This window comes from Trichomycterus rosablanca, chromosome 5, assembly GCF_030014385.1.
Source record: "Trichomycterus rosablanca isolate fTriRos1 chromosome 5, fTriRos1.hap1, whole genome shotgun sequence".
In the NCBI taxonomy this organism is placed as follows: domain Eukaryota; kingdom Metazoa; phylum Chordata; class Actinopteri; order Siluriformes; family Trichomycteridae; genus Trichomycterus; species Trichomycterus rosablanca.
In genome coordinates, this window is record NC_085992.1 from 37252033 (window position 1) to 37278933 (window position 26901).

At 39.3% G+C, this 26901-nt stretch overlaps 2 protein-coding genes across 5 annotated transcripts; one reads left to right on the forward strand and one right to left on the reverse strand.

The window, feature by feature from the left end:
- Positions 1-445: 445 nt before the first annotated feature.
- LOC134315129 (cytochrome c oxidase assembly factor 8) lies at positions 446-8911 on the reverse strand. Of its 2 annotated transcripts, none has more exons than XM_062996117.1 (5): positions 8856-8911; positions 2323-2520; positions 2149-2212; positions 1064-1154; positions 446-760 (listed from the first exon to the last, which is right to left on the reverse strand). In XM_062996117.1, the coding sequence occupies exons 1-5, from the start codon at positions 8859-8861 to the stop codon at positions 637-639; spliced, it is 483 nt and encodes a 160-aa protein (XP_062852187.1). In that variant the 5' UTR covers positions 8862-8911; the 3' UTR covers positions 446-636. The 2 variants fall into 2 exon arrangements, with proteins under 2 accessions (XP_062852187.1, XP_062852186.1); XM_062996116.1 differs by lacking the exon at positions 8856-8911 and adding an exon at positions 3554-3749.
- Positions 5437-25748, forward strand: bag5 (BCL2 associated athanogene 5). 3 transcript variants are annotated; one of them, XM_062996111.1, is made up of 5 exons: positions 5437-5489; positions 14446-14728; positions 22657-23085; positions 23198-23421; positions 25171-25748. In XM_062996111.1, the coding sequence occupies exons 1-5, from the start codon at positions 5467-5469 to the stop codon at positions 25694-25696; spliced, it is 1485 nt and encodes a 494-aa protein (XP_062852181.1). In that variant the 5' UTR covers positions 5437-5466; the 3' UTR covers positions 25697-25748. The 3 variants fall into 3 exon arrangements, with proteins under 3 accessions (XP_062852181.1, XP_062852180.1, XP_062852182.1); XM_062996110.1 differs by lacking the exon at positions 5437-5489 and adding an exon at positions 8842-8978; XM_062996112.1 differs by lacking the exon at positions 5437-5489 and adding an exon at positions 12327-12373.
- Positions 25749-26901: the final 1153 nt, after the last annotated feature.

Genomic DNA, 26901 nt, shown 5'->3' on the forward strand with positions numbered 1-26901 from the left:
TCTGTAACTGTAGATGTACTATTCAAGTATACTGTAGCAATATGTATCATACCTCTATAATCATAGTATTATAGACAATCAACACCTTCCAACCAATCAGAATAAAACCAAATATTGGCACTGTGTTATAGACTGTACTATTACATACTGTTCCAGTATTGGCCTGTGCAGTATGCTCTGTACTGCAGCAAAATATTATGCAGCAGTGTATATACTGTATAATACATGCATAGTAACAGAATTACATTTGATGCACCAGGATCAATTTAAATTATTGTGAACCACACTGTGCATGACAATTTTATTTTGTAATTTTAGTTTTGTTTTAAGATAAGATAAGATTCCTTTATTAATCCCCATGGGGGAAATTCAAGTTTTAAAGCAGCTCCAGTACAGTGTAAGTACAGTAAATAGAGTAGAATAAAATAAAAATAAGACATTTACCCAAATATTAACTGTTCTTTATTTACAATACTCAAACAGGGCAAGTTGCACACAATTACATTCAATGTGATATATTTATTTTAATTTAAATCTTTAAATCTTTACAGTGGCAAAATAGTTGTGGAAATATTTTGTTAAAAACCATTTCATGCTGAATGGGAGAATTACAGTCAACTGATTTACACAGTGTTTTTATTTAGGCATTGTCGTGGGTTTGCCTTTACTTCTTGCTTGACCAGTTAGTGTCCTCCAGGCATTTTGCAGAGTTACTTTGGCCATCAGAACTGTGATGGTGAAGTTTCGTCTGTACCATTCTCTAAAAAAAATAAAAGGTTAAAGATGAAAAATGACAGTGAAGATGCACCTTTATATAACTGTTGATGTAAACAACAACATTTTGATTAATGTTACTATTCTGTTTACTTGCTAATTGTGATGTTAATAAATGGTAAGTCACGAACAAAACAATAAATAAAGTGGCAGTTTGGTGCAGCATGTTTTGTAGGTGCCACACAGCACCATGGTCCTGAATTAAATAAAACCTTGCCTTCAGTCACTGCCTGTTCGAAATTTTGATTCTCTTAAAAAACAGACAATGCAGAAAGCAAAGTATACTTACTTGTTATAGCTTGCATGTTTCTTAAAGTTTTTGTCTAGAAAGTATTTGTAAAACACTGCCATTTCCTCACTGGTCAAAGTTTGTTTTCTTCCTGCAATAAAGAACATCACAGTTACAAAACTTAATAAATACAGAACAAATCAAATTGTATGTGATAAAATTGTCCATTGCAAATATATACAGGTTTGCTTAAGTCAAGTCAGTGATACTTAGATAACAATAATAAATACTTAAATTAATACTTTTATCACTGCACAGAAATGCCACCCCGAACATGGGCCAAAGTCTCTAATTTCATAGAAGTTTTTGAATAAAAAGCTGTAGTTTAATTACTAACTTAATACACAGCTGAACTGATCGCACAAAAATGACAAGAGTAAAAGTAAATGCATTAGCGTTTCAGTTGTTTTGTTCATTCCAACATGGAAAAAATATGCATTATCTTTGTTCTGGTGTCTAATCAGCGATTTTCCTCTTTATGCTATATCATATTGCATTTATTACTTTCACTTTCCTAAGACCAAGTATGTTGACATTTGACCACAAACAAACCAGTTGCACATCCATTACAAAACCATGGGCATTGTTATGGAGTTGCGCAACCTAATTGCTACTAGAACAGTCTCCACTCGTTTGGGAGGGGTTTCTTTTAAATTGTAATACACTGTACACTTTAGTGTATCTGTGGAAATGTGTGCCAATTTAATCAAAAGAGCATTTGTGAGATCAGGGACTGCTTTAGGCTCACAATCCACCTTCCAATTCATCCCAAAGTTGTTTAATAGGGATAATGTTCAGGCTCTGAGCAGGCCACAGGAGTCCCTACACCCAATCTGTCAAAACACACCTTGCTTTATACACAGGTGCACAGTCTTGCTGGACCTGGAGCAGACCTTCCTTACACTGTTGCTATAAAGTTGGAATACTTTTCTAATAATAAATAATGTTATACACCTGTTAGCATTAATTGAGGCTAAAACACATAAACTCAATACATGACAGGGATGTCTACACTTCTGGCTATACAGTGTACATTCTGCTATAATTTGAATATATACACAGATAAACTAAATTGGATGACTTACCTTTCTCGTCTGTTTCTGAAAACCCCTTTGCTTTTAGCTGTGATTGTATGTATTCGTCTTTCTCCTGAAATCATATAATTGAAATTTGACCTTAGAAATACAGTACACGTTATTCGTAATCACTCAATGTATGATGTAATGTCTCCCTCTATCGGTTCATCTGTCTTGCTTCACCTTGCTAAATGTAACATTCTGTCTGGTCCAAAACTCGTGGTTCCAGTCCTCTGTTTCCTGCCTCAGATGTCTCAGTTTCGTCTCCAGCTGGGTCTCATTCTCAGGGATGTGATATATAATCGGGCGCAGACTTGATAGTCTGTCTGGTGGCCCAATCCAGTCATATTTGGATGTCGGAGCTGGGCTGAATCTGGTGTTCTAAATAATAATAAAAAAAAAACATTAAACAAACCATTAAATCAGAAGACTGGACAAACACCTGAAATGTTTTATATCACTTGTCCTAAAATAAATACAGTAATTTAATATTTGGGGTACAAATTTGTCTTACCAACAATTATTTATTTATTAGGATTTTAACGTCATGTTTTACCCACTTTGGTTCCATTCATGACAGGACAGATAATTACTGGTTACACAAGATTCATCAGTTCAGTTGTTTTTTTTTTATGTCAAACACAGTCATGGACAATTTTGTATCTCCTCACTTGCATGTCCTTGGACTGTGGGAGGAAACCGGAGCCCCCGGAGGAAACCCACACAGACATGGAGAGTACATGCAAACTCCACACAGAAAAGACCCTGACCGCTCCACCTGGGAATCGAACCCAGGACCTTTTTGCTGCGAGCCACCGTGCCACCCATCTTACCAACAATAAGTAGGGCCAGCTGTAGCCTAGTGGTTAAGGTACTGAACCAGTGATCAGAGGGTTGCTGGTTCAAGCCCCACCACTGCCAGGCTGCTGCTGTTGGGCCCTTGAGCGAGGCCCTTAACCCTCAATTGCTCAAACTGTATACTGTAACTGTAATGCAAATCGCTTTGGATAAAGGCGTATGCTGAAAATGTAAATGTTAAAATTTCAGGGCAGCTGTAGCCTAGTGAGTAAGATACTGGACTAGTAATCAGAAGGTTGCTGGTTCAAGCCCCACCTCTGCCAGGTTTCAACCGTTGAGCCCTTAACCTTCAATTGCTTAGATTGTATACTGTCACAGTACTGTAAGTCGCTTTGGATAAAAGCGTCTGCTAAGGGCAGAATAATTTCATGTATGTTTATAAATGGCACTCTTTGGCTATTTTAACAAAATACATTACTAAATAAAACCAAATCATACAGCTTTTTAAACATTTTGCAAAAACAAAACCGCATACAAGTAATGTTAAAAATCATAACACAGGTCAAATGTTTATAAAAACAAAACAAAACTGTGTAGAATACTGAGAGTTACAAACCTCGGGCAGATTTGAAGGTGTTTGGTTCGCACTGTGGTTCCGGGGACCGGTGAGAAAACCACGAGTACAACACTGAGCCCCACGTAACAAACACCCTACTATATTTATATTCATTTTCTATTATTCACCTAGAAAATCATCATTATTTGCAACTATGTAGGTAGTTACAAAGTACTCTGGGGGGTAAAGCGAAGCTTGAATCAACTCATTTCCGTTTATATGATGCTGTGCTGTATACATTTTAAAATAAAAGTCTTATGTTGCTTGCAAATTCGCTGAAGTCCCGCAAAGCAATTGGACACAATTAAACACATTTTTTAATGTACAGTTCATATACAGGTTATTCATTCAGCAAAGTGGGAAATGCACCGTTGACAGGGCACCAATCCACTGCATGCTATTACATTCTCATCCTGGAGCAATGTAGAGTAGCCAATGTTTTACAACGAATTGGCTGGAGGAAACCCAAAGAGAACATGCAAAACTCCTTAGAGATGGTGACTGGAGGCAGGGATCAAACCAAGTTTCCCAGTACTGCTCATAATGCATATTCTTGTTAGGATCTTAAATCATTTATGTAATCATCTCCAAAAAATTTTTTTTATATATATATTTCATTTTATTCATAATTAGAAATGGGCAACTATAAAATCTTTTTTTAATATACAATATATATATCTGCTTCATCATGAGCTGGATTGCAGTGGGTCTAAAGCTCACACAAACACAAAGGGTGTAAAACAGGTTCCAGGACCCATACTACCTGGCACATTCTTGCAACAAAATATCCACCACTTTATTAGGTACTCCCACATTGTAATATAACTACCTTTTACCCATCAATCTACACTTAATCACACACACGAAAGGAAAGTATGTTTTTAGAGTTTGTAAATAAGATGTACTACAATTTGGAATGGCACAGAATAGGGTTTTTAATTATTAATTTTTAAAAATCTTTTTACTTTGTCTTTATCACTGATGGCATGTAGATGTATGTATAAATGGTAAATATAATCATTCAAAATCTAATCAACAAAACTGCACAAAAAGTCAAGGGATCTGAATAATTTCTGAATTAACTGTATGCAGCAAATTAGTTCTATAATATTATTTAACTTTGTTGCATGGCAGCCTAACTCCTTTTAGTGATTATATTTGACTATAGATTGTAACATCTCTTTTTCTATGAAAATAGGGCTAATTTGGCTATTACAGCACATCAAACAGTGGTCTGAATTAGAAGCAGCTAGAACCCAGAGTTCACTGTTTACGGTCAAATATGCTCATCATCACTATGTACCTAAAGGCTGCCATGCAAACAGTCCAGTCATCTTTGAATTTTGTTTAATGTTAAACAGGGATCCATGAAGGAGCTTTAAATATATAATACATACTACAAAACTAGGTTTGAGGGGGGATTAAATTGACTTTATGCAATTGAAAGTTAGCTTTATGCAAGTGAAATAGTGCTAGAAGCCTAATGGATTAATAAAGGGAAATAAAGGGGAAAACACAAGCACAAGCTTTAAGAAACAAAACCATCAACTTGTCCAGTATAAAAACATTAATAAAACATACTATTTCTAAAAAATCTCCTGAAAAACTGCAAAAAAGGATGTACAATTGTTTCTGGTACCAAATTCCCAACTGTACAGGGTTGGATATTGTATCATGAGATGTGTTTCTTGCACCTTATTAGTACCAAAACATGTATTAGTGATCACATAGTAAGTAGTGAAGAAAAATCTAGTTTTATTTAAGAATTAGGCCTGGAAAACAGCTTTATTACATGTTCATTATAAAACCAGCAGTTTTGTGCCCTGTACTGTAAAGTGTATGATGTCCCCGGTGGTGTTAGTTGGTATTGGGCTTCAGTTTGTCTGTGGCAGTGTTCATTTACAGGCGCTCTGATGGCTGTACGATGGTTATGCAGGTAGGTACATAATAGCGGAATTATTGCTTAAATCCTCTGTCGTGTTAAAATGTTGAGACTTTGTTTAAATCAGTAATACATTGTTGGATTTGGTACAGTGGCTGACTATGCACGATTTAGCTTTATGCGCTTTCAAAGGTGGCCCATCTGAGTGAAAGCTTTTTTTGTGAAAGGTAGATTTTAAAACTGTTCATTTTTTTATGATAAGCGGATTATTTTGAATGTGTGATGTTTGTTTGAGATACAAGATTGTCCGTTCAGACCGTTAAGGAGATGGATACATTGCTAGCTACACAGCTAACTGTCTAACAATACAGATATTAGCTAAGCTAGCTTGTGTACCTTTAAGAGAAACGCACTTTGTTTTAGAAGGAGAATTTTTCTGACTAGTTCAAATCATTTTTATTCGTAGGAAACATGGCATGCTGTTTCATTAGCTTTTTTTATTTATCAATAGGACTAGATCCAAGTGGCTTTACTAACTCTTCTGCTCTCCTCTTCTGTGTACATTGGTTTCCCCCGCTAGATGGTAGGGGCGCTGTCTTCAACTGGATCGGTTTGATTCCAGAAATTACGGAATCGACTCACATTCTGATTCCAGGTGTCTGGAATCGATCGAGTCACCTCCAAAAGTCGATTCCACAAATTATTTAAACTGTTTAAATTAATTTGCAATTTAAAACACTTTAGAGTATGAGAAACCCAACTTATTTCTTAATAACCGCTTTATCCTGATCAGGATCGCGGTGGGTATCAGAAAACACTGCAAAGCAGGAATGCACCTTGGACTGGGCACCAATTCATCACAGGGCAAATCACTCCCATGTTAATTTACATATGCTTAAGACAAGTTCACGCATGTTTTGGGAGATAAGAAGACTACACGAATAAAACATTTAGAAAGAAACAGAACATTCAAAATTCTACGGCCAGTTAACAGAGCCAGGCTTAACCTAGGTCCTCAGGACTAATGTTGCTATGTTGCCCACTTTATCAGCTGCATCACTGTGTAATCTTGTAGTTAGGGTTGCCAACTTTCAGGCAGGTGTTTACAACTATAAAAAATATTACGGGTCTTACACCGTCATAGGAACATTATCAAAATGTTTAATATAGGCTGTTTAACATATATTATTTTTGCTCTTTATAATAATAAATCAGAACCATATTTTAGGCAAAACAACATCCATGAAGAACATCATGTAACATTTTTTCTCAATAGTGCAATCTATTGCAAATTTCACTTTAAAAAAAAAATAAAACAGACCTGGTATTATAAAAAATGCTGAACATTTCTCACAATTTTTCATAAATACTTGGGGTTTTTTTTGTCTTGTTTAGTTTATGTATTACAGTGGGCACTGTTTGAAATAAACTCAGCTGTGTGGCATCTTTTGCTGGCATGTTACTTTTTTGTGTTATATTTTGTTAGAATTTCATATCACTGTCAATTTGATATTTTCTTCCACAAAGTAATTTTAGATAACCAAACTAGATTTCTTCTTAGGGTAATTTTGCTGTAGTTCAGCTTGTTCCAGTGTGGAAGTCTCAGTCTAATCTGCAGCATTTCTCTCCCATTAAGATACAGAATAAAGCGCGTTCCATATCGGTTCAATACAGAACACCACATTTAGTTTCCAAATAAGGAACGATTCCGTTTTTTATGGGACGGATGGCAACCCTACTTGTAATATAACCGAAGAATTTTAGCTGATAGAACAGCAGTTTAAAAAGTAGGGTTTTGAATACTGGTCAGGCTGTGGGACAACCCACTAATAAAGAATCTGTGATTTGTTTATTCTCTTGAATCTGTATTTAAATGTCAAAAGTAATAAGAAATGATTTCCAATGTTTTCACTGATCAGCTTCATTGTATTTGGTAAATGTAAACACATTGACTGTACAAAAAAGTTAAAACAGAAGCAAAATAAGAATGAAAAGTTTATAGAATATTCAAGTTACTCCATTCCACAATAAGCAGGTGAATAGGTAAAAGGTGAGGGAAACATGATTGGGTATAAATGAAAGATCCATAAAAATAAGTATTAAATAAGTACGCTGACCTCAGTGTCATCATCATCATGAACCCAATTTGAGATTGGGCTTGGTGACACGACACATTGGCATGCTAGAAGTAGCCATTTAAAGATTAGTTAGTTAATTGGGGCGGCACTGTGGCTCAGTGTGTAGCACTGTCGCCTCGTAACAAGAAGGTCCTGGGTTCGATCCCCTGGTGGGGCGGTCCAGGTCCTTTCTATGTGGAGTTTGCATGTTCTCCCTGTGTCTGCGTGAGTTTCCTCTGGGAGCTTCAGTTTCCTCCCACAGTCCAAAGACATGCAGTCAGGTTAACTAGAGATACAAAATTGTCCATGACTGTGTTTGAGATTAATCTTGTGTAATGAGTAACTACCGTTCCTGTCATGAATGTAACCAAAGTGTGTAAAAACATGACATTAAAATCCTAATAAATAAATAATAATTATAAATGAACCCAATTTGAGATTACATGGGCTTGGTGGGCGGCACGGTGGCTAAGTGGGTAGCACTGTCGCCACACAGCAAGAAGGTCCTGGGTTCGATCCCCAGGTGGGCCGGTCCGGGTCCTTTCTGTGTGGAGTTTGCATGTTCTCCCCATGTCTGCGTGAGTTTCCTCCCACAGTCCAAAGACATGCAAGTGAGGTGAATTGGAGACACTAAATTGTCCATGTCCGTGTTTGATATAACCTTGTGAACTGATTAATCTTGTGATGAATAACTACCGTTCCTGTCATGAATGTAACCGAAGTGTGTAAAACATGACATTAAAATCCTAATAAATAAAAAATAATAATAAATGAACCCAATTTGAGATTACATGGGCTTGGTGACATGACACATTGGCATGCTAGAAATTGCCATTTTTGGATTGGTTAGTTAATTGTGTCATAAAGGAATCTCATAGTTATCAGCAATATATATTTGTGAATGTAGCATTTAGATAATGCTACTGGTATTAAAGGGCAGAATATGTGCCAAGAAAATATTCACCTCACATTACCTTATCAGTAGCAGCCTGCACAGTTAACACAAGGCACTACGGGCGCATATTATGCTAATTCTGACCATGCTATTTGCATGTCGCAACAAAAATCAACTTAAAAAAAAACAAAACAAAACGAATAAAACCATTACCGAGAGCTTCAGGAATTCAAACTGCTTTTCTCTTTATTCATTAACATATTGTATTTATCCGGGTTTTTTTTTTTTATTTACCTTCAATTCGTTTATTCATTGTAAGGAATCGACTCCAAAGAGTTAAAGTCGACTCTCGATTTGTGGAGTACGTGGAGTCAAAAGAATCGACTCAGTCCGTCTTAAAGCACATACCTTCATCAGCGGCAACGTCTGCTGCTAATTACTGAAGTACTGAAACGGTTTATTTTAGCAGCTTATCTTATGGAAACGGAGCTCTGCAGAAATGTGTGCGAATGTCTTCGGCATGTTAAAAAGGTGAGAAATAGGCTGCATGGCGCTGAAGATGGTGTGACATTGGCCGTGGCTAGCGTTGAGCTCTATATATAAAATGCTCCATCGTTTAATTTTCTGAGCATGAGCTGGCACAATGTCTTCCTCTCCAGACCTTAATGCTAAAGCTGGTAGGACCACTGAGGGTGTGTTTGTATGACCATGCGCTGTCGTTTGTATTGTAGTTGGCATGTGGATCATATTTAATGTTGCAGATAATGTTGATTGTACTGAATTTACATTATTATACAACTGTGGTTTGGGCTAAGTCCCAATTGCTTAATATATCCAGCACCAGGGGATATGTAGGTACAGTTCTCTTTTCAGTAACACATTTGGGCATGTCATGCATTTTTGGCAGCCTCGCCCAAGCCAGCAAATAACCAACGCTGTCATATTGTGCACATGTTCAATAGTGCATTCATAATCTGATGCCAGTAACAGACACATGTCATTGTATGTAATCAGTGCAGCCTATGTGCATGCATTGTCAAACACCAAACACATGCTGTCATTTGTTAAGGCCTTAAGCAAAAAAAAAAGTAAAAAGCCTGTCAGATCTTTCTTCTAAACTGGCACATTTCTTTGCACGCTTTTATGTTAATTAAAACAGGAAAAACAGGCAGCTGTACAGATCTGAGCAAATTTGACAAGAGCCTAATTGTGACACCTAGACAACTGGGTCACTGCATCTCCAAAATAGTATGTCTTGCGCCTGGGGGGTGTGGCTTGGTGTGAAGCACTGTTGCCTCACAGGTGGGGCGGTCTGGGCCCTTTTTCTGTGTGGAGTTTGCATGTTCTCCATGTGTTTGTGTAGGTTTTCTCTGGGAGCTCCGGTTTCCTCCCACAGTCCAAAGGCATGCAAGTGAGGTGAACTGGAGATACAAAATTGTCCATGACTGTGTTTGACTTTAAAGACTTGAACTGATGAATCTTGTGTAATGGGTAACTACCTGTCTTGTCATGAATGCAATCAAAGTGTGTACAACATGGCATTAAAATCCTAATAAATAAAAATGTTCCTAGCATGCAGTGATTAGTACCTAGAAGGAATGACAACTGGTGAACTGTCATTAGGGTCATGGGTGCCCAACTGATGCGCATAGTTGACATGAACCACCTACCCAAACATTTTTGCAGACTAAATACACCGCTTTATGGCATATAATTTTCCCTAATGCCACACTCCAAAATTGTTCAGGAATGATTTGAGGAACTAATAATTCAACATCAGTAATGTCTTAAAGCAGTGGTCCCCAACCACCGGGTCGCGGACCGGTACTAGCCCGTGGGTCATTTATTACTGGGCCGCACAGAAAGAACAAATAATTACAGATTGCTACATCAGCAAAGAAAACACTGCTTCCATTTCCAACACACGGGTGTTTATCGTCTCATATCACCCCCAGGTGGAAGCAGTGTCTTGTTGCAGCGAAAAAAGCTCATTTGTGAGCAGTATAGTTATTCTATTTTAAATCCTCCCACCACCGCTTGTCTGTGAAATAATATTTTATATGAAACCGGTTTGTGGTGCAAAAAAGGTTGGGGACCGCTGTCTTAAATGATTTGCTTCTTGGTGCCAGATACCACATAACACCTTAGAGGCCTTGTGGAGTCTTTGCCTCCAGGCATGAGAGCTGTTTGGCTGGCACAAGGGGGACCTACACAGTATTAGGCAAGTGGTTCTAATGTTATGGCTCATCAGTGTATGTAGGGTGACCAGACATCTCTGATGTGCATTCGAAACCACTTGCAATAGATATTAAATCATGTGAGGAAATATTAAAGACAGAGCAGCAGAGTTTACCAGCTGACGCCTACTTAGTAATAGTCATAACTGCTTAAGCCAACAGAAGGAGTTGCTTGTTATAGCAGTTTGTTTTCACTGGTTTCCCTCTGCTTCTATCTGAGATCTTTAACAAACATAGTTAGCCAGACTACATAAATGTGAATAATTTTTCTTACAGATTCTTATAGAACTTTTTAATAGCCTTATACGGTTGCCATATCTGCTATACAAGTTTATTTTTAAAAATCTGCTCGTGCCCAGGTGGCGCAGCAGGATATTCCGCTAGCACACCAGTGCCGAGATTCTGAACTCCTCAGTTCAAAATTCTGCGTTGCCTCTGGTCGGCTGGGTGCCATCTAGCGGGTATAATTGGCAGTGCCTACAGCAGACACAGTTCTGCTAGGGCGGGATGACCGGACTGTGTGGGTGGGGTCTTCAAACGCTGTGTAAGGACCCTGATTGGCAGATAGAGAGGCGCCTGTGCAGAGTGCATAGGTGAAAAAGGATTCCGCTAAGGACTGCACGCGGGTCGGAGGAGGCGCGAGCAGCAATATACCCGCCTCAGCTGCAATCTGGGATCCCCAGCAACAGAAGACAAATTGACTACACTAAATTGGAAAATAATGGGAGAAAATGCATAAATAAAATAGAAAAAAAAATCTGGTCAATGATCTGGTCAAGGGTGTGTTGAGACCCCTTTCTAATTATTGTTGAGTTCAGGTGTTTTATCCACACCCATTGCTAGCAGGTGAGCTTTTTTAGAGTGACCAGTAGATTGTTTCCTACCTCCCTGACCAAGGTTCTTCTTAACCAGATGCCCAATTTGGACGAGTGAGCAACACAGGTTTAAGGTTATGCCAAGCTTCTTCTATCTCAAAATTATTGTGGCCACTGTGGTCCTGGGAACATTAAAAGCCTAAGATACGGTTTTATGTCCTTGGCTTTACTTTTGACTTTGCACAATTTGACATCCACAGTCAGTTTGTTAGACTCCAAGGTTGTCATTTACAATATGAAAATAAGAGGGCTTAATATTTAACTGCGACTCCAAATTTTGGATTCTTATAAATCCACCTGTGTAACAATGTCCAATCAATTTCATGGTTATTTAAAACAAACAGTATAGTCAAGTCGAAATCAATTCCACAACACAATTCAGTGCAAAAAAGAGGTCTAAACCTTCTATATTCACTGTATATGTAGACAGTTGTATAGCACTTAGAATAAAACCAAATCTCTCTGCAATAAAACCAAAACTATCACAAAGTGTTTAGGATTTTTTTTACTGAACATTAGTTTAGTGAGTTGATAGTTTAAATAGTTTCATGTGTAACGTTACTTTTCAAGACCGTGAGCAAGACGCTGGCCCTTTAACATTCCAGAATTTAACCTGCGTCTGCTACCGTGAGATCACACACACATCTCTGTGGAACAGTAGCAGCAGCTCATTGCTGCCCAACAAATGCTGTTGCTGGTTTTTAAAATCTGTGGAAAGCGTGTAGAAACCAAAACCTGCTGTATTTTCACTGTAAACAAGGCTGATTCCTAAGGGCATTTATTTCTGACTGAATTACTCCACTGCATCGGGCTTGTAAGTACCTCTGCTCTATTATTTTATCAAATCAGATTGTACACTGACTTCAGGCAACAAACTCAACTAAAAACCTTTTTCTTTAAATGATGTGGCTGTTTTAAAATAACGCAAGTGTTTGCTTTCTTCAGTGTACACAAGATATATAAAGTCATTTGATACCAGAGATCCAGATACAATGTTATGACTCCTGCAGTCAGACATCTAACACAGCTTTGTAGTCATTTAATTTCATAAACTTAATTGATTTAACTCAGGAGTTGGAAGACAACTTTAGGTCAGAGTTAAACATTAAACCCTCTTATTTTCATGTTGGCTGTTTGGTCGCAGCCTGTCCGGATGTTCTGTTTACAAGCCCATTTAGTTGTTTTTTTATAGATTATATTCCAAAGTCCCAGAGAATGCTTCATGCCACTACGGTGTTGTTGTAAATTTATGCTTTTGTCTTACAATAGAGCAGGTGGTTGTAAGACCCAGAAGTCTTTTGTGCTACAATGCATAGAATCCACAAAGATGCAAAAAATCCTGTCACAGCTTGTCCTGTAAACTGGGGTTTGTGTCATGACCCTTTGTCGATGTAGAATAATTAAAGATTAAAGACTAATGAAGTTTTTTTAGTACATTTTAGGTCACTCACTCACTCTCACTCACTTTCAGTTTATCCAATTAGGGTCGTGGGGGGGGGGGGGGGGGGGGGGGGGGGTGCTTGAGCCTATTCCAGCTTTTCAGTGGGTGCAAGGCAGACAGTAACACCCTGGACGGGGCACCAGTCCATCGCAGGGCAGACACACATGCACATACACACACACACACACACATTCACGTATAGGGCAATTCAGTGTCTCCAATTAACCTGACTGCATGTTTTTGGACTGTGGGAGGAAACCGGAGCTCCCGGAGGAAACCCACGCAGACACAGGGAGAACATGCAAACGCCACACAGAAAGGACCTGGACCGCACCACCTGGGGATCGAACTCAGAACCTTCTTGATGTGAGGCGACAATGCTACCCACCGTGCCGCCCCGATTTTAGGTCGTGCAGGCTTTAATTTGGGTTTGTGTAGTAATATAGTATTTGATTGTAGTGTACGTTTTGAAAAGGCAGTATTCAGATATTAACAATATATTTGTGTTTACATTTTACACAGTTACTGCTAACACTGCTTAAATATATTGTATATAGTTGGTACTTTTTAATAGACATAGCACCACTACTACTAATAATAATAATACGCATATCCTACTCTTTTTTAAAGATAATAGTTTAAGACCAAGGATTTTGGTAAATTAACTATTTAGAGAAACTGAAAGAATTAATGATGCTTGGCCTCTGTGCTATAAATATAAATATATGAATATGATCATTTTGAAAAATGTAAAGAAACATTTTTGTGTGCACAGAAAAATACACTAGCCTACTACCACTGAGATCTGAGGATCTGGGGTTTGAATCTCAGCGTCTGAAATAATGTTTGGCTAATGTCCTTGAGGAGTTGGTTTGGTCAGGATAGCCTAGACAGTTGGAGGCAGCTGTCAGTGCACTCTCAGTGCTAGTCCCAAGCTCAAATGAAAATACATGGGTTGTGTCAGGAAGGGTATCCGGCACAAAAACTGTGCAAATTAGGTAAACGGACTAGATTCACTGTAACGACCCTACAATATGGGGGCAATCGAAAGAAAAAAAACTGCTTTTAAATCAGGGCCTTTGGATTTGTCATAAGCCATCAGATACGTTACAGTGTAATCTGCTTTTTTCATTGAGAGTGAATCTTGTGTAATGAGTAACTACCGTGTCTGTCATGAGCGTAAAACATGACGTTAAAATCCAGATAAACAAACGCATTATTAATTGAGAGAACCTCATTTGCACACAAGTGAAATTTTGCTCAGTTTTGCTTAGACAAGACAGTTTATTTAGTATTCAGTCAAACACTGTTTAATCACTGCAGTCATATCTGTCATATTTTTGCCTTTTGATAATTGTACTACCACCACGTCTTTCTCGCTCTCTCTCTTGCTCTGTGTCTTTCACCCACACAATCCCACTCTTTCTCTTTTCTCTCTCTCAAAGCCTCTTTGGGAAGCCCTTTGATGGTGGGAAGAGGAATATGGATCATGGCAGCCAGCAACAACAGCAGCAGCAGACCCAGTACATGCCAGGGCCATTCCAGGCCTACATGGGGCCCCAGGGTCCATATCCTGGGCCCCACCCCACCCTGATGCGACTTGACGAGCTGCAGAGGGAGCTGGCGACACTGGGGCAGCAAGTGTGCTCTTTTAGCGGCTTGCAGAGTGATAGAGAGTACAGACGACTGGAACGTGACCTGGCACAGTTACAGCTGGAGGTGGATCAGGTAGGCAGGGTGTTTTTATTAGACTGAAAGTATTTTATTTTTATTTTGAGTGCTTAGTTTCCTGAGGCTACAATGTAATATGTGCTCATTTAATTTATTTCGAAATATTTCATCCATTTTTAACATTTTTATATAATATCTGGCGCTCAGGGATGCGGCTTGGGTTTCCTAGTGGCAAGTGCATTTTCTGTAGTACTACTTGATATTGGTTGCTATTAATTTCAGGCAAATTAATTTTAAGCTCACCAGCAGTGTACATATTGTCATAAAATTTTATCCTTAATTCCTTTAAGAGATGGATCATTCTCAGCACTGCTCACTGTCCACTCTATTAGACACTCTTACCTAGTTGGTCCACCTTGTAGATGTAAAGTCAGAGACGATCACTCATCTATTGCTGCTGTTTGAGTTGGTCATCTTCCAGACCTTCATCAGTGGTCACAGGATGCTGCCCATGGGGCGCTGTTGGCTGGATATTTTTGGTTGGCGGACTATTCTCAGTCCAGCAGTGACAGTGAGGTGTTTATAACTCCATCAGCATTGCTGTGTCTTATCCACTGATACCAGCACAACACACACTAACACACAACCACCATGTCAGTGTCACTGCAGTGCTGAGAATGATCCACCACCGAAATAATACCTACTCTGTAGTGGTCCTGTGGGGGGTCCTGACCATTGAAGAACAGGGTAAAAGCAGGCTCAAAAGGTATGTAGAGAACCAGATGGACTACAGTCAGTAATTGTAGAACTACAAAGTGCTTCTCTATGGTAAGTGGAGCTGATAAAATGGACAGTGAGTGTAGAAACAAGGAGGTGGTCATAATATTATGCCTGATCTTTGTAGCTTTTGCTATTTCTGCATGTTCCCTGTGTTAGATTTGGTCATAGATATTATAATCAGATATTTCACTAATGTAAATAAGCAGATTAAATATGTGTAAAGCTGAACTGTACCTAGAGAGTCTCATACCTTGCATTGTTGAATGGTATTATTAGTCTGGTATGTATCGTACCCGTGTCTGGCTCTGTTTTTTCCCCCCAGAATTTTACAGGGGCTTGACATTATCTCTGCATGTGTTCCTTGATGTCGTTTAGCGTTCTGTGTGTGTATCTGATAAATGCACGAGGTGGTGGTTTATAAGAAAATGCAGTTTCCTATAATCTGAAAGACAGAGCTGCAGTGCAGGGTGGTAGGCCAATTAAGCTCTAGTTACTGAGGCCAGTTTGTCACTCACTTTAACAAAGCTTACAGCTCAAAGCTGGTTATGTAAGATCTAATCAAATTATTCAAAGTTATTTTAAATTTACAAATAGTGTAACTGGATTTTTATATACCATTTATGTAGGTATATGTAGCCCGAAAACAGGACTTTGTTGTCTTAGAATTACAGGATGGTCCTTAGTATTTGCTATTGTTTGTTTTTAAATGTTTTTATTACATTTTAAGATAAAATGATCTGAAATGCCTCTAAGTAGTTTAAAAAAACATGCATTTTATTTGAATAAACCTCTGTTTACTTCCACATGAGTTAAAATTAAAGCATTTTTTTATTATCTATAAAAATGTGTTTGTTTAGCATTGGTTTCAATCTAAACCAATTAAAAATTGCTGTATTCTTGGCTATTCCACAAAGGTATTCGAATATAGCTTGGACAAAATTATTGGTTACCCTTGAAAGAAATAATTTCATTGAGCACGTTCTGATTGGGCTTTTTTAGTGGTTTCAGCCTTATCACTTATGTTAAGGTTAAAACAAGGGAACAACTCTCCCTGCGGTTTTATGCCACAGTAGTACATTATTACAGTACACTGTCCTTTATAAAACATATAGGAGTCTCCGTGATGTTTTGGGGTTGCTTTGCTGCTTCAGGGCACAATAAAGTTAAAATACTGTCATTGCATTTTGGAGCTGCTGGTCAAGTGGCATAACTAGTTAAATCATTGATTTTTTTCCCCTTATCTGTTAAATTATTTACAGATCTATAAATATAGGGCGCCCGGGTTGTGCAGCAGGTCCAGCGCTTGGATTCTGAAATCTGTGAGTTGTAGGAAGCATGTGTCAGGCAAATATACTCTCCTAGGATGCAACTGGCTAAGCTAAATAGTAAGAAAAAAAGAACATGCATAAGTATAATAATAAAAAAAAATGTAAATATATTTTAATAATACACACAATTTTATGAAATTTAAATTAGCACTCAACTAACAGTTTAGCTTTATAGCATGCTACAAAGTTTACAGTGAGCTGCATAGAATGTACAGGAGTTGGAAAGCATGTAGGCAGGCTACCAGCAGCAGGCAGGCTAATTGCTAATAAACTTTAAAATAAAAGAATAAGATGGTTGCTCTCTTTCTAAAGCTTTTGTTTGACCAGTGATATGTAAAACAACAAACTTTGCCCCAGTAATTTATAGTTCCTAGCAACATTCCTAAGAATTTAATTGTTACTGGTTCCTGCAACAGAAAAGACATATGCAGAAAGGGCTGGCAGTAACAACATGAATACACAGATCTGTAAAAGTGTCTCAAAAGTTCACATATTGACTTAAGAGGAGCCAAAGTGAACAATTTAGGTCAGTGAATCCACCTTTTGCATGTTTTGCAAACATGTTTTGAATGTGGGAGTAAACCTGTGGAAAACCAACACCTCTTCCCAGATGGTAACCAAAGGAGAGATTAAAATCCAAATCATTGGGACCCTGACGCTGTGTGTACCTGCACTACCTCTGCTGTGCCACCATCCCGTCCTTGCTTCCGTCTAACTTATTATTTTTAATGTGTCTTCTAGGGATGTCAATACAAATAAATCATTGTTTCATTTATTTTAGTACGCTTGAGCTGCGTCCAAAATCGCATATTTCCATACTAAGCAGTACGCGAGAGCGGCTAGTATGTCCAAATACGTAGTATACATTAAAGAGTACCCGGATGACCTACTTCATGGGCAGCCATTTTTGAGTATGCAAACCATGCACACTTGCGGTCCGCTAATGTATCCCATAATTCAACTGGAGCTGATAGATGGTGGAAAGCAGAGAGTTGGCTGTTTACAAGTGTAAGTAAGACAAAAATTAAAAATGTTATTATTGCATACAACCCTGATTAACGTTATTAGTAGCTTCGTGGAGAACTACAGAATTAATTTTGTCTGTTTTTAAAATTGTTATAACTGCGTGATGTAATGCATCACGTGACTTTGGTAGGATGGCAGACGTAGTATGTCTGAAGTATGCCTACTTGTGTACTACTGTTTTACCGGCTGAGCAGTGCGTACTTCCTCGAATCTGGAACGTACTGTTTAAGTATGCGATTTTGTACGCATTTGTAGGTCAACTACAGGTGACTTAGCAATGAAAACAACCACTTCATGTCGCATAATGGATTTAAAAACATATCATAGTTTACAATGCAGCAGAAAAGAGGCATGAGTGCCAATTTTAAACAAACTCCTACCCACCTTCAGTGTGCACACGCCAACTCTGTTTACAAGCCGCTTTCTGTAATTCCAAGCCAGACAGGAAAACATTTTATGCATTTATAATATTTAAATAATGAATGACAGAACTATTATGGTTTAAAATCGCAAACATTGAATCCAGTTGCATCAGTTTTGAGTCAGACTGACTGCATGTTAAACTCCGCACATGCGGATCTGTATAAAACATTTTGCTGTGGTTGTTTTATGTGCTATCTGCTTATTATCTTAATATATACACTAATGTTATCAGGGCTTTCAGGTGGTGCAGCATTATATTACGGTAGCTCACAACCTCTGAGATCCAGGTTTGAACATCAGCTGTGCTATCCGCTAGCCGGGTGTGTACACAGCTGTGATTGACTCAGTGCTGTACAAAGTATTTGTCCCTCTTTCAACTTCTTTTATTTTTGCATATTTGTCACACTTACATGTTTCAGATTATTAAACTACTTAATATTAATAGTAGACAAAGACGCTGTTCACTAGAGCTGAGATCTTGAACACATCGTATCGAATCTCGGCTCTGCCTTGCCGGCTGAGGCTGAGTGGCTACATGAGCAACGATTGGCCGGTTGTTCAGATAAGGGGCGGGACTAAAGCCGGATGGGGACTCTCTCTCAGACTAGTGCGATTACGACCTTTGCTCAGCAGTGTACATATTGTCATAAAATGTTATCCTTAATTCCTTTAAGAGATGGATCATTCTCAGCACTGCTCACTGTCCACTCTATTAGACACTCTTACCTAGTTGGTCCACCTTGTAGATGTAAAGTCAGAGACAAAGGTATGTAGAGAACCAGATGGACTACAGTCAGTAATTGTAGAACTACAAAGTGCTTCTCTATGGTAAGTGGAGCTGATAAAATGGACAGTGAGTGTAGAAACAAGGAGGTGGTCATAATATTATGCCTGATCTTTGTAGCTTTTGCTATTTCTGCATGTTCCCTGTGTTAGATTTGGTCATAGATATTATAATCAGATATTTCACTAATGTAAATAAGCAGATTAAATATGTGTAAAGCTGAACTGTACCTAGAGAGTCTCATACCTTGCATTGTTGAATGGTATTATTAGTCTGGTATGTATCGTACCCGTGTCTGGCTCTGTTTTTTCCCCCCAGAATTTTACAGGGGCTTGACATTATCTCTGCATGTGTTCCTTGATGTCGTTTAGCGCTCTGTGTGTGTATCTGATAAATGCACGAGGTGGTGGTTTATAAGAAAATGCAGTTTCCTATAATCTGAAAGACAGAGCTGCAGTGCAGGGTGGTAGGCCAATTAAGCTCTAGTTACTGAGGCCAGTTTGTCACTCACTTTAACAAAGCTTACAGCTCAAAGCTGGTTATGTAAGATCTAATCAAATTATTCAAAGTTTTTTTAAATTTACAAATAGTGTAACTGGATTTTTATATACCATTTATGTAGGTATATGTAGCCCGAAAACAGAAAACAGGACTTTGTTGTCTTAGAATTACAGGATGGTCCTTAGTATTTGCTATTGTGTTTTTAAATGTTTTTATTACATTTTAAGATAAAATGATCTGAAATGCCTCTAAGTAGTTTAAAAAAACATGCATTTTATTTGAATAAACCTCTGTTTACTTCCACATGAGTTAAAATTAAAGCATTTTTTTATTATCTATAAAAATGTGTTTGTTTAGCATTGGTTTCAATCTAAACCAATTAAAAATTGCTGTATTCTTGGCTATTCCACAAAGGTATTCGAATATAGCTTGGACAAAATTATTGGTTACCCTTGAAAGAAATAATTTCATTGAGCACGTTCTGATTGGGCGGGACTAAAGCCGGATGGGGACTCTCTCTCAGACTAGTGCGATTACGACCTTTGCTGGCTGGTTGGTGGCGCCTGCACGAAGATGGGGAAGGAGTGCGGTAGGGGGTGTGGCCCTCCGTGCACAGCGCTGTACCGCACTGCGCTCGTCAAGTGTAGGTCATAAGATGTTCGATTGCTATGCACTTTTCTGAGGGGGTGTGGAGCAGCCTTGTCCTCCCCAATCAGGAGCAGGGACCAGCATTAGTGAGAGGATGATTGACGGGTAGAAATTGGATGCGCTAAAGTGGGAGAAACTTATATATATATTAGACAAAGATAAACCAAGTAAGGTGCTCAGGTGGCGCACTGGTAAAACACGCTAGCAAACCAGAGCTGACATTTCAAACTCGTCTGTTCGAAACTCAGCTCTGCCATGTAGCTGGGTGCCTACATGAACAACGATTGGCTGTTGTTCATACAGGGTGGGAGCCAGGTAGGGGCTCCTTATAACTGAGGGAATTGTGACCTCTGCTGGCTGATTGTTGATGCCTGCACAGAGTCGAGGGATAATGCATTGATAAGGATGTGGCTCTCCGTACACAAAGCACATGAACTCGCCTCGTGCGGGTGAAAAAATGCAGTCGGCAGCACGGAGTGCCAGTGTTGCTCTCCTTAATTAGGACAGGGATCAGCATCAGTAGAGAGGAAGCGTAATTCAATTGGGTAATTGGATACGCTAAAAGTCGGGGAAAAAAGAGGAAGGAAATGCATAAACCAAAATATAAAAAAAAAAGATAAACCAAGTAAACACAAATGCTTTTATTGATTGTATTCATTGACTGAAAATGCTGTTTAGCTCTACCTGGCACTGTGTGATGAAAAAAGTAATTGCTCCCTTAGCTACTAAATTAACTAGTTAACCAAATTTTATTGACACTTGGGTTTAATTGCTTTAGCCACACTCATGACTCACTCACATGACATGATTACTGCCAGACCTGTTAAATCTTAACATCATATCAACATAAATAGGACCTGTCTGGCAATGTGAAGCAGTACACACATGCATTATGGTCCTGCTCTCTCATTCAGTTTGTCTGGTAAGGAATTATAAATTATTTGCCTCGCTGTCTAAGTACCTTTATATCACTGTCACCATCCCTGCTTGCTAGGAGGCATAGCATGTATTATTATTTAAGTAAAGAAATTACCCAAGCTCTTCTGATTTGCTACTTGTGCCTACTGGACGGACGGCCATGTCGATAGCAAAGCTAAGATTTAAGTTCCAAATCTCAGCATTGGTAGACCTTTGCGACGATTGTTGCACGGCACCTTTCTTTTCCGACCAGTTAGACCGCCTACCATTACCGAATTCTTACATAGAGTCTGAGCACGTACAAAGGACCCAATATTTCCTCGCTGGTGCCACGACCAAACAGTATGAGTCACTGATGCAGCAGCAAAATGATGAACTTCACTTCCCGCCTTCCCTCCTTCAGTCACTGTCAGTTGTGTCTGTTGTGCATGGCCAGACCAGTGACTCGCCAAGAATCAAACTGAAGAATTATAAATACACCGATCAGTCATAAGATTAAAACCACCTCCTTGTTTGTAAACTCACTGTCCATTTTATCAGCTCCACTTACCATATAAAAGCACTTTGTAGTTCTACAATTACTAACTGTAGGCCATCTGTTTCTCTACATACCTTCTTAGCCTGCTTTAACCCTGTTTTTCCAATGGTCAGGACCCCAACAGGACCACTCACTGTCCACTGTATTAGACACTTGACAATGGCATGGTGGTGGTGTGTTAGTGTGTGTTGTGCTGGTGTAAGTGGATCAGACACAGCAGCACTGCTGGTTTTTAAATACTGTGTCCACTAACTGTCCACTCTATTAGACACTTCTACCTAGTTGTCCACCTTGTAGATGTAGATCTAGTTTTTCATCAGTTGTCACAAGACGCTGCCCACAGGGCGCTGTTGGCTGGATATTTTTGGATGGTGGACTATTCTCAGGCCAGCAGTGACAGTGAGATGTTTAAAAAACTTCATCAGCTCTGCTGTGTCTTATCCACTCATACCAGCACAACACACACTAACACACCACCACCATGTCAGTGTCACTGCAGTGCTGAGAATGATACACTACCCAAATAATACCTGCTCTGTGGTGGTCCTGTGGGGGTCCTGACCATTGAAGAACAAGGTAAAAGCAGGCTAAAAAGGTATGTAGAGAAACAGAAGGTGCTTCTATATGGTGCTTCTATATGGTGAGTGGAGCTGATAAAATGGACAGTGAGTGTAGAAACAAGGAGGTGGTCATAATGTTATGCCTCATCAGTGTATATGTGCTGATGATTGTTTTTTAGATTCCTTATTGTGATGTTTGAACTTGTGTTAAAGTTCTTTTTTGTTTACTTAAAAGTTAGTTGTATTTAATAACCCCCCCCCCCCCCCCCCCCCTCCATTTTAATCTTATTTTTATCTTTTAATGTTGTTTTTATAGAAATGTGGTTAAAATAATTAAAAGCATAAAAACCCATTTTCAAACTTTGTTAGTGACTTTCCTTGGAAGCTCTAGGATGAAACTATTCAATCTTATTTCAGCTTTACTACCATGTTTATTTATGTTGATTAGTGGTTAATGTATATGTGTCTGTTACCTCAAGGTGGAGACAGAGGGGCGCATCGACCTGCAGCAAGCACGAAAGCGGGCAGCAGGGGAGGTCGAGGGGTTGCTACGCTACATGGAGGGCAATGCCACCCACCCATCTCGATTAGTGATAGAGGAGCTAAGACAAGAGGCACAAAAGCTCCTGCTGGCAGGGGTGGTGGCTCCATTTCGGCAGGGCCAGGCTGAGGATACTGGTGAGACCGGTGAGGAGCTGGTGGAGGCTGTGCAAGATGTGGCCATGCGTCTGGCCCAAGTTAAGACAGGAGGCAGCGTGCCCCTCAGAAAGGCCCGTTACCGTGCCCTTACTCGTGTTTGTGCTGTACAAGAAGTGCTGGAGGGCCGTGTCCGTACACACACACTTGCATTGCCTCTGTCGGATGACACCCATGAGGCCGTGCAGCGCATTAATCAAGTAATGGTGCAGGTCAGTGATATCAGAAAGATGAGACATTCATTAATTGTCAATAATTAAGCTTAAAATTAAATTGTTTTTATTAGCATGAAGATTAAGTCACTGACTGATGGTTGTTTTTCAGGTGAGTGGTGCTCGCTGCCAGTTGGTGGCTTTGCTGATGGGGTTGAGTGGACGGGACAGCTGCACTCACCTAGCTCGAGTTCTCACTGAGCTGTTGGTGGAGCTGGATTCTCTGGATGTCTCCAGTAACTCAGCCGTCAGGAACTATAGAAAGCAGGTGGTAGAGGAGATCAACGGTCTTCTTAAACACATTGACCTGGAGGGGGAAGGAGATGACACTCGCAGGTAACCCGCAGTACAGTTATTTTAGTGATTTAAATCTACAAAGGAAAAATTGGCAAATTAAAAAATATGAAAATACAACTTAATAGAAATACTTAATAAGAATGTTGCTAAAATAATGTGAACATTTACATAAAAATCTAAATAAAAGTGCGGCGCTTGGGTGGAGCAGCCCTAGCGTTGGAATCTCGGCTGTGCCATTGGCTGGCTGGGCACCTACACTTACACCATTGGCTATGTTTAAGGGAGGGCGGGCCAAAGGGGTTCCTTGTTGCTGCTGGCTGGTTGATGCCGCCTGCACAGAGATGGTGAATAATAGATAGATAGATAGATAGATAGATAGATAGATAGATAGATAGATAGATAGAAAGATAGATAGATAGATAGATAGATAGATAGATAGATAGATAGATAGATAGATAGATAGATAGATAGATAGATACTTTATTAATCCCGAAGGAAATTGAGGCATAATGGAGAGCAGTGTGCGACACTCTGTACACAACAATGATCTTTGTGTGAACCCACCTTGTGCAGGTGAAAAGAAGCAGTTGGCTACTATACATCTATACGATATTGACTAGATAGGTAAATGGACTAGAATGGGGGAAAAGGGGAAATGCATAAAATAATTATTGTTTTTAAAATTGACAGCTATAGATACGCTGTTACACAAATATGTAAGTTGAGCATTGTTTCACAAATTATTAAAATAGATAAGATTACTAGCTGATCTGTAGTTTTTTAAGTTGATCAGAGTGTCTAGAAACTTGATATGTTTGCCATCAGACAAATTTGTGTAGTTGTAGAAGGTCTGTACTCAGTAGATTGTTTAAGGGGGAATCCTAAATACTTTTAAGAACGTGTAAATCAGGCTCTCAGGTGGCGAGGCGGGATATTCCTAGCACACCAGTGCTGGGATTCTGAACTCGCCAAGTTCGAATCTTAGCTCTGCTACTGGTCGGCTGGCCATTCCTTAACAGGCAAGTGCCTGTTGCAGACAAAATTGGCCTCTAGTCTGCTGTGTGGGAAAAGAAAGGACTAATAAGGCTTGGGGTCTTCAACGCTGTGTAAGAACCTTGGTTGCCCAGTGCGCGTGTAAAGAAGTGGAGGAGAGCAGATATCAGGGTGTGAAACTGACCTCACATGCAAATCCACTGAAGTATGGGAAAATAAGAAGGGATTGGTGGACTGCTCAGGCATCTATGGGAGAATATACACCCTCCTTGGACACCATCAGGGTTTCCAGCAGTGGATTTGGCTACACTAAATTGGGAGAAAAAGTTTATATCATTTAGATTAGGATGATTTATTAGTACTTGTTAAAAGTTATTATTCTTAACATCAGTTCAATCTAGAAAATCTTTATCTTCTTTTTTTTATATGTAATTAATAAAGGAACACATACCATTGCTACACATTTTGAGAATATGATCGATGAGCCTGAATACAAATACTTGTGCCTTATAAATAGAAGTGAATGATAAGATATTAATTAGTTGTCAAAATGTTGGCAAATTATTCAAATAAACGTATTTCAGGAACATTGTAAATAAAATAAAATGTATTTTGTGGATGCTTTGTTGTTTATGCAATGGTAGATTACTCCATTTATAAGTAAATAAACCAGAAAAACAAGCTGTGTGAATTAATGATGGTGTAATGATGGTATCCATCTGCCACACTGTAACTTCAAGTACAAAACAAATACTTCGTAAAATGCATAGGGATGTAATGTATTTTTATTTCCAGGTATGACTTGACGCGCAATGATTCCATCCGTGAGATTGAGACCATCCGGGGACGTGTGTCTGTGCTGCGGGGAGAGGTACTCAGACAGGGTGTGGTGGGTCAGGGCCCAGAGCTGCAGAGTCTTCTTACTCGTCTGGACCAGGTGGACACAGGGCGGAACCCCTGCATCAGAGAAGCAAGACGAAGGGCTGTCCTGGAAATCCAGGCTGTCATTACCTACCTGGACCTCCGGGAAGCCCTAGGACACCGAAGTCCTGGACCAGATGAACCACTCCCTCATGCAGCTGTGTGGCACGTCCTCGCCAGCCTCTCCGACCTGCACTCTCAGGTGCTTGGGTTTGATGGAAAGAGAGTCGATAAGAGCTACATGCTTCTGGAGGAGTTACTAACCAAACAGCTTCTGGCTCTTGATGCTGTGGACCCTCAGGGGGACCAGGGAACTAAAATGGCTCGCAAACAGGCGGTCAAATATGCCCAGAACATTTTGAGCTACCTAGATATGAAAACAGATGAGTGGGAATACTGAGAAAGTGTTGAAAACCAGTGGAAAGTGATTAAAGTTTTAAGTGCTTTGAAAATTGTTTTGTGCCTAGTTTGTGGCATGATGGAGAGGACTTGCACAAGTGATATTTATAGTTGTATATACAATACTTTGTTCCTGATTGTAGAACTCTTACCCTACATGCAATGGTAGTGCTGCATTTTGTTTGTGTGCGTGTGTGGTCATCAATCCAGTAGTTAGGCCATAAGCTGCTTTAATGTTTAATACATTTGTCTGCAAGCAAACTGCGTTCTTGTGTTATAATTAGAGTAGTGACTCCGAGATTTGCTTTCGTGCTTTTGAAAGCATCTTCCTTTCAGTTTACATTGTGCTCGGTGTGGTGTGGTGCTGAACCCTGTTTTGCTGCCAAAAACCTGCTACTCAGTGGACCACTTGTCTGAGTGGAGCATGTCCAAAAGTCGATGTGCAGTGTGATTGCAACAACAGGCTGTAGACTTCCCCTCATTAGTGTAAAAGTGCTTAACTATGTGATTTACACAGTTATGTAAAACTAATGAAAGATAGAAATTGTGCGTATTTGAATTTTCTGGTCGGATTATAAAGATCTCCTGCAAGGTTCGGTTCAGTCCCAACCATAACCCACCCAATGTCACCCAAATCTGAAGGCCAAATCATGCAAAAATTTTATGTTTACACTAAAGGCAAAAGTATACAAACACACTGGTCGAAGTCAGGGCTCTGTGTGGGCCATGGAAACCCATGCCATTAAGCTCTCTGTGCAGTTGTTGTTCTAATGTTAATGTCAGAGGAGATTTGGAAAGCAGAGCGACATTTATGCACTATGCACCTCAGCACTTAATGACCAATCTCTGTAACTTTCCATAGTCTGCCAGTTGTTGTGGTTTCTAAACGCTTTTACATTTTAATACCACTCACAGTTGATCGTAGAAATTTCACAAACTGACTCGTTGCAGTGGTGGCATCCTATTACAGCACCACGCTCGAATTAAATTAATGCAGGCTGGGTGCTTGATTTTATACACCTGTGGTGATGCGATTGAATGAAATACCAGAATTCAATTATTATGAGGAATGTGTCACAATACTTTTATCCATATAGTGTTCTATAATAAAAAGTAAAGGCATAAAACATTTAGTCTGTAAATGACATGACCAAATTCAGACCTCATGTTTCAGACCTCTTTTTTAATAGCAAGAATCATTTGGTC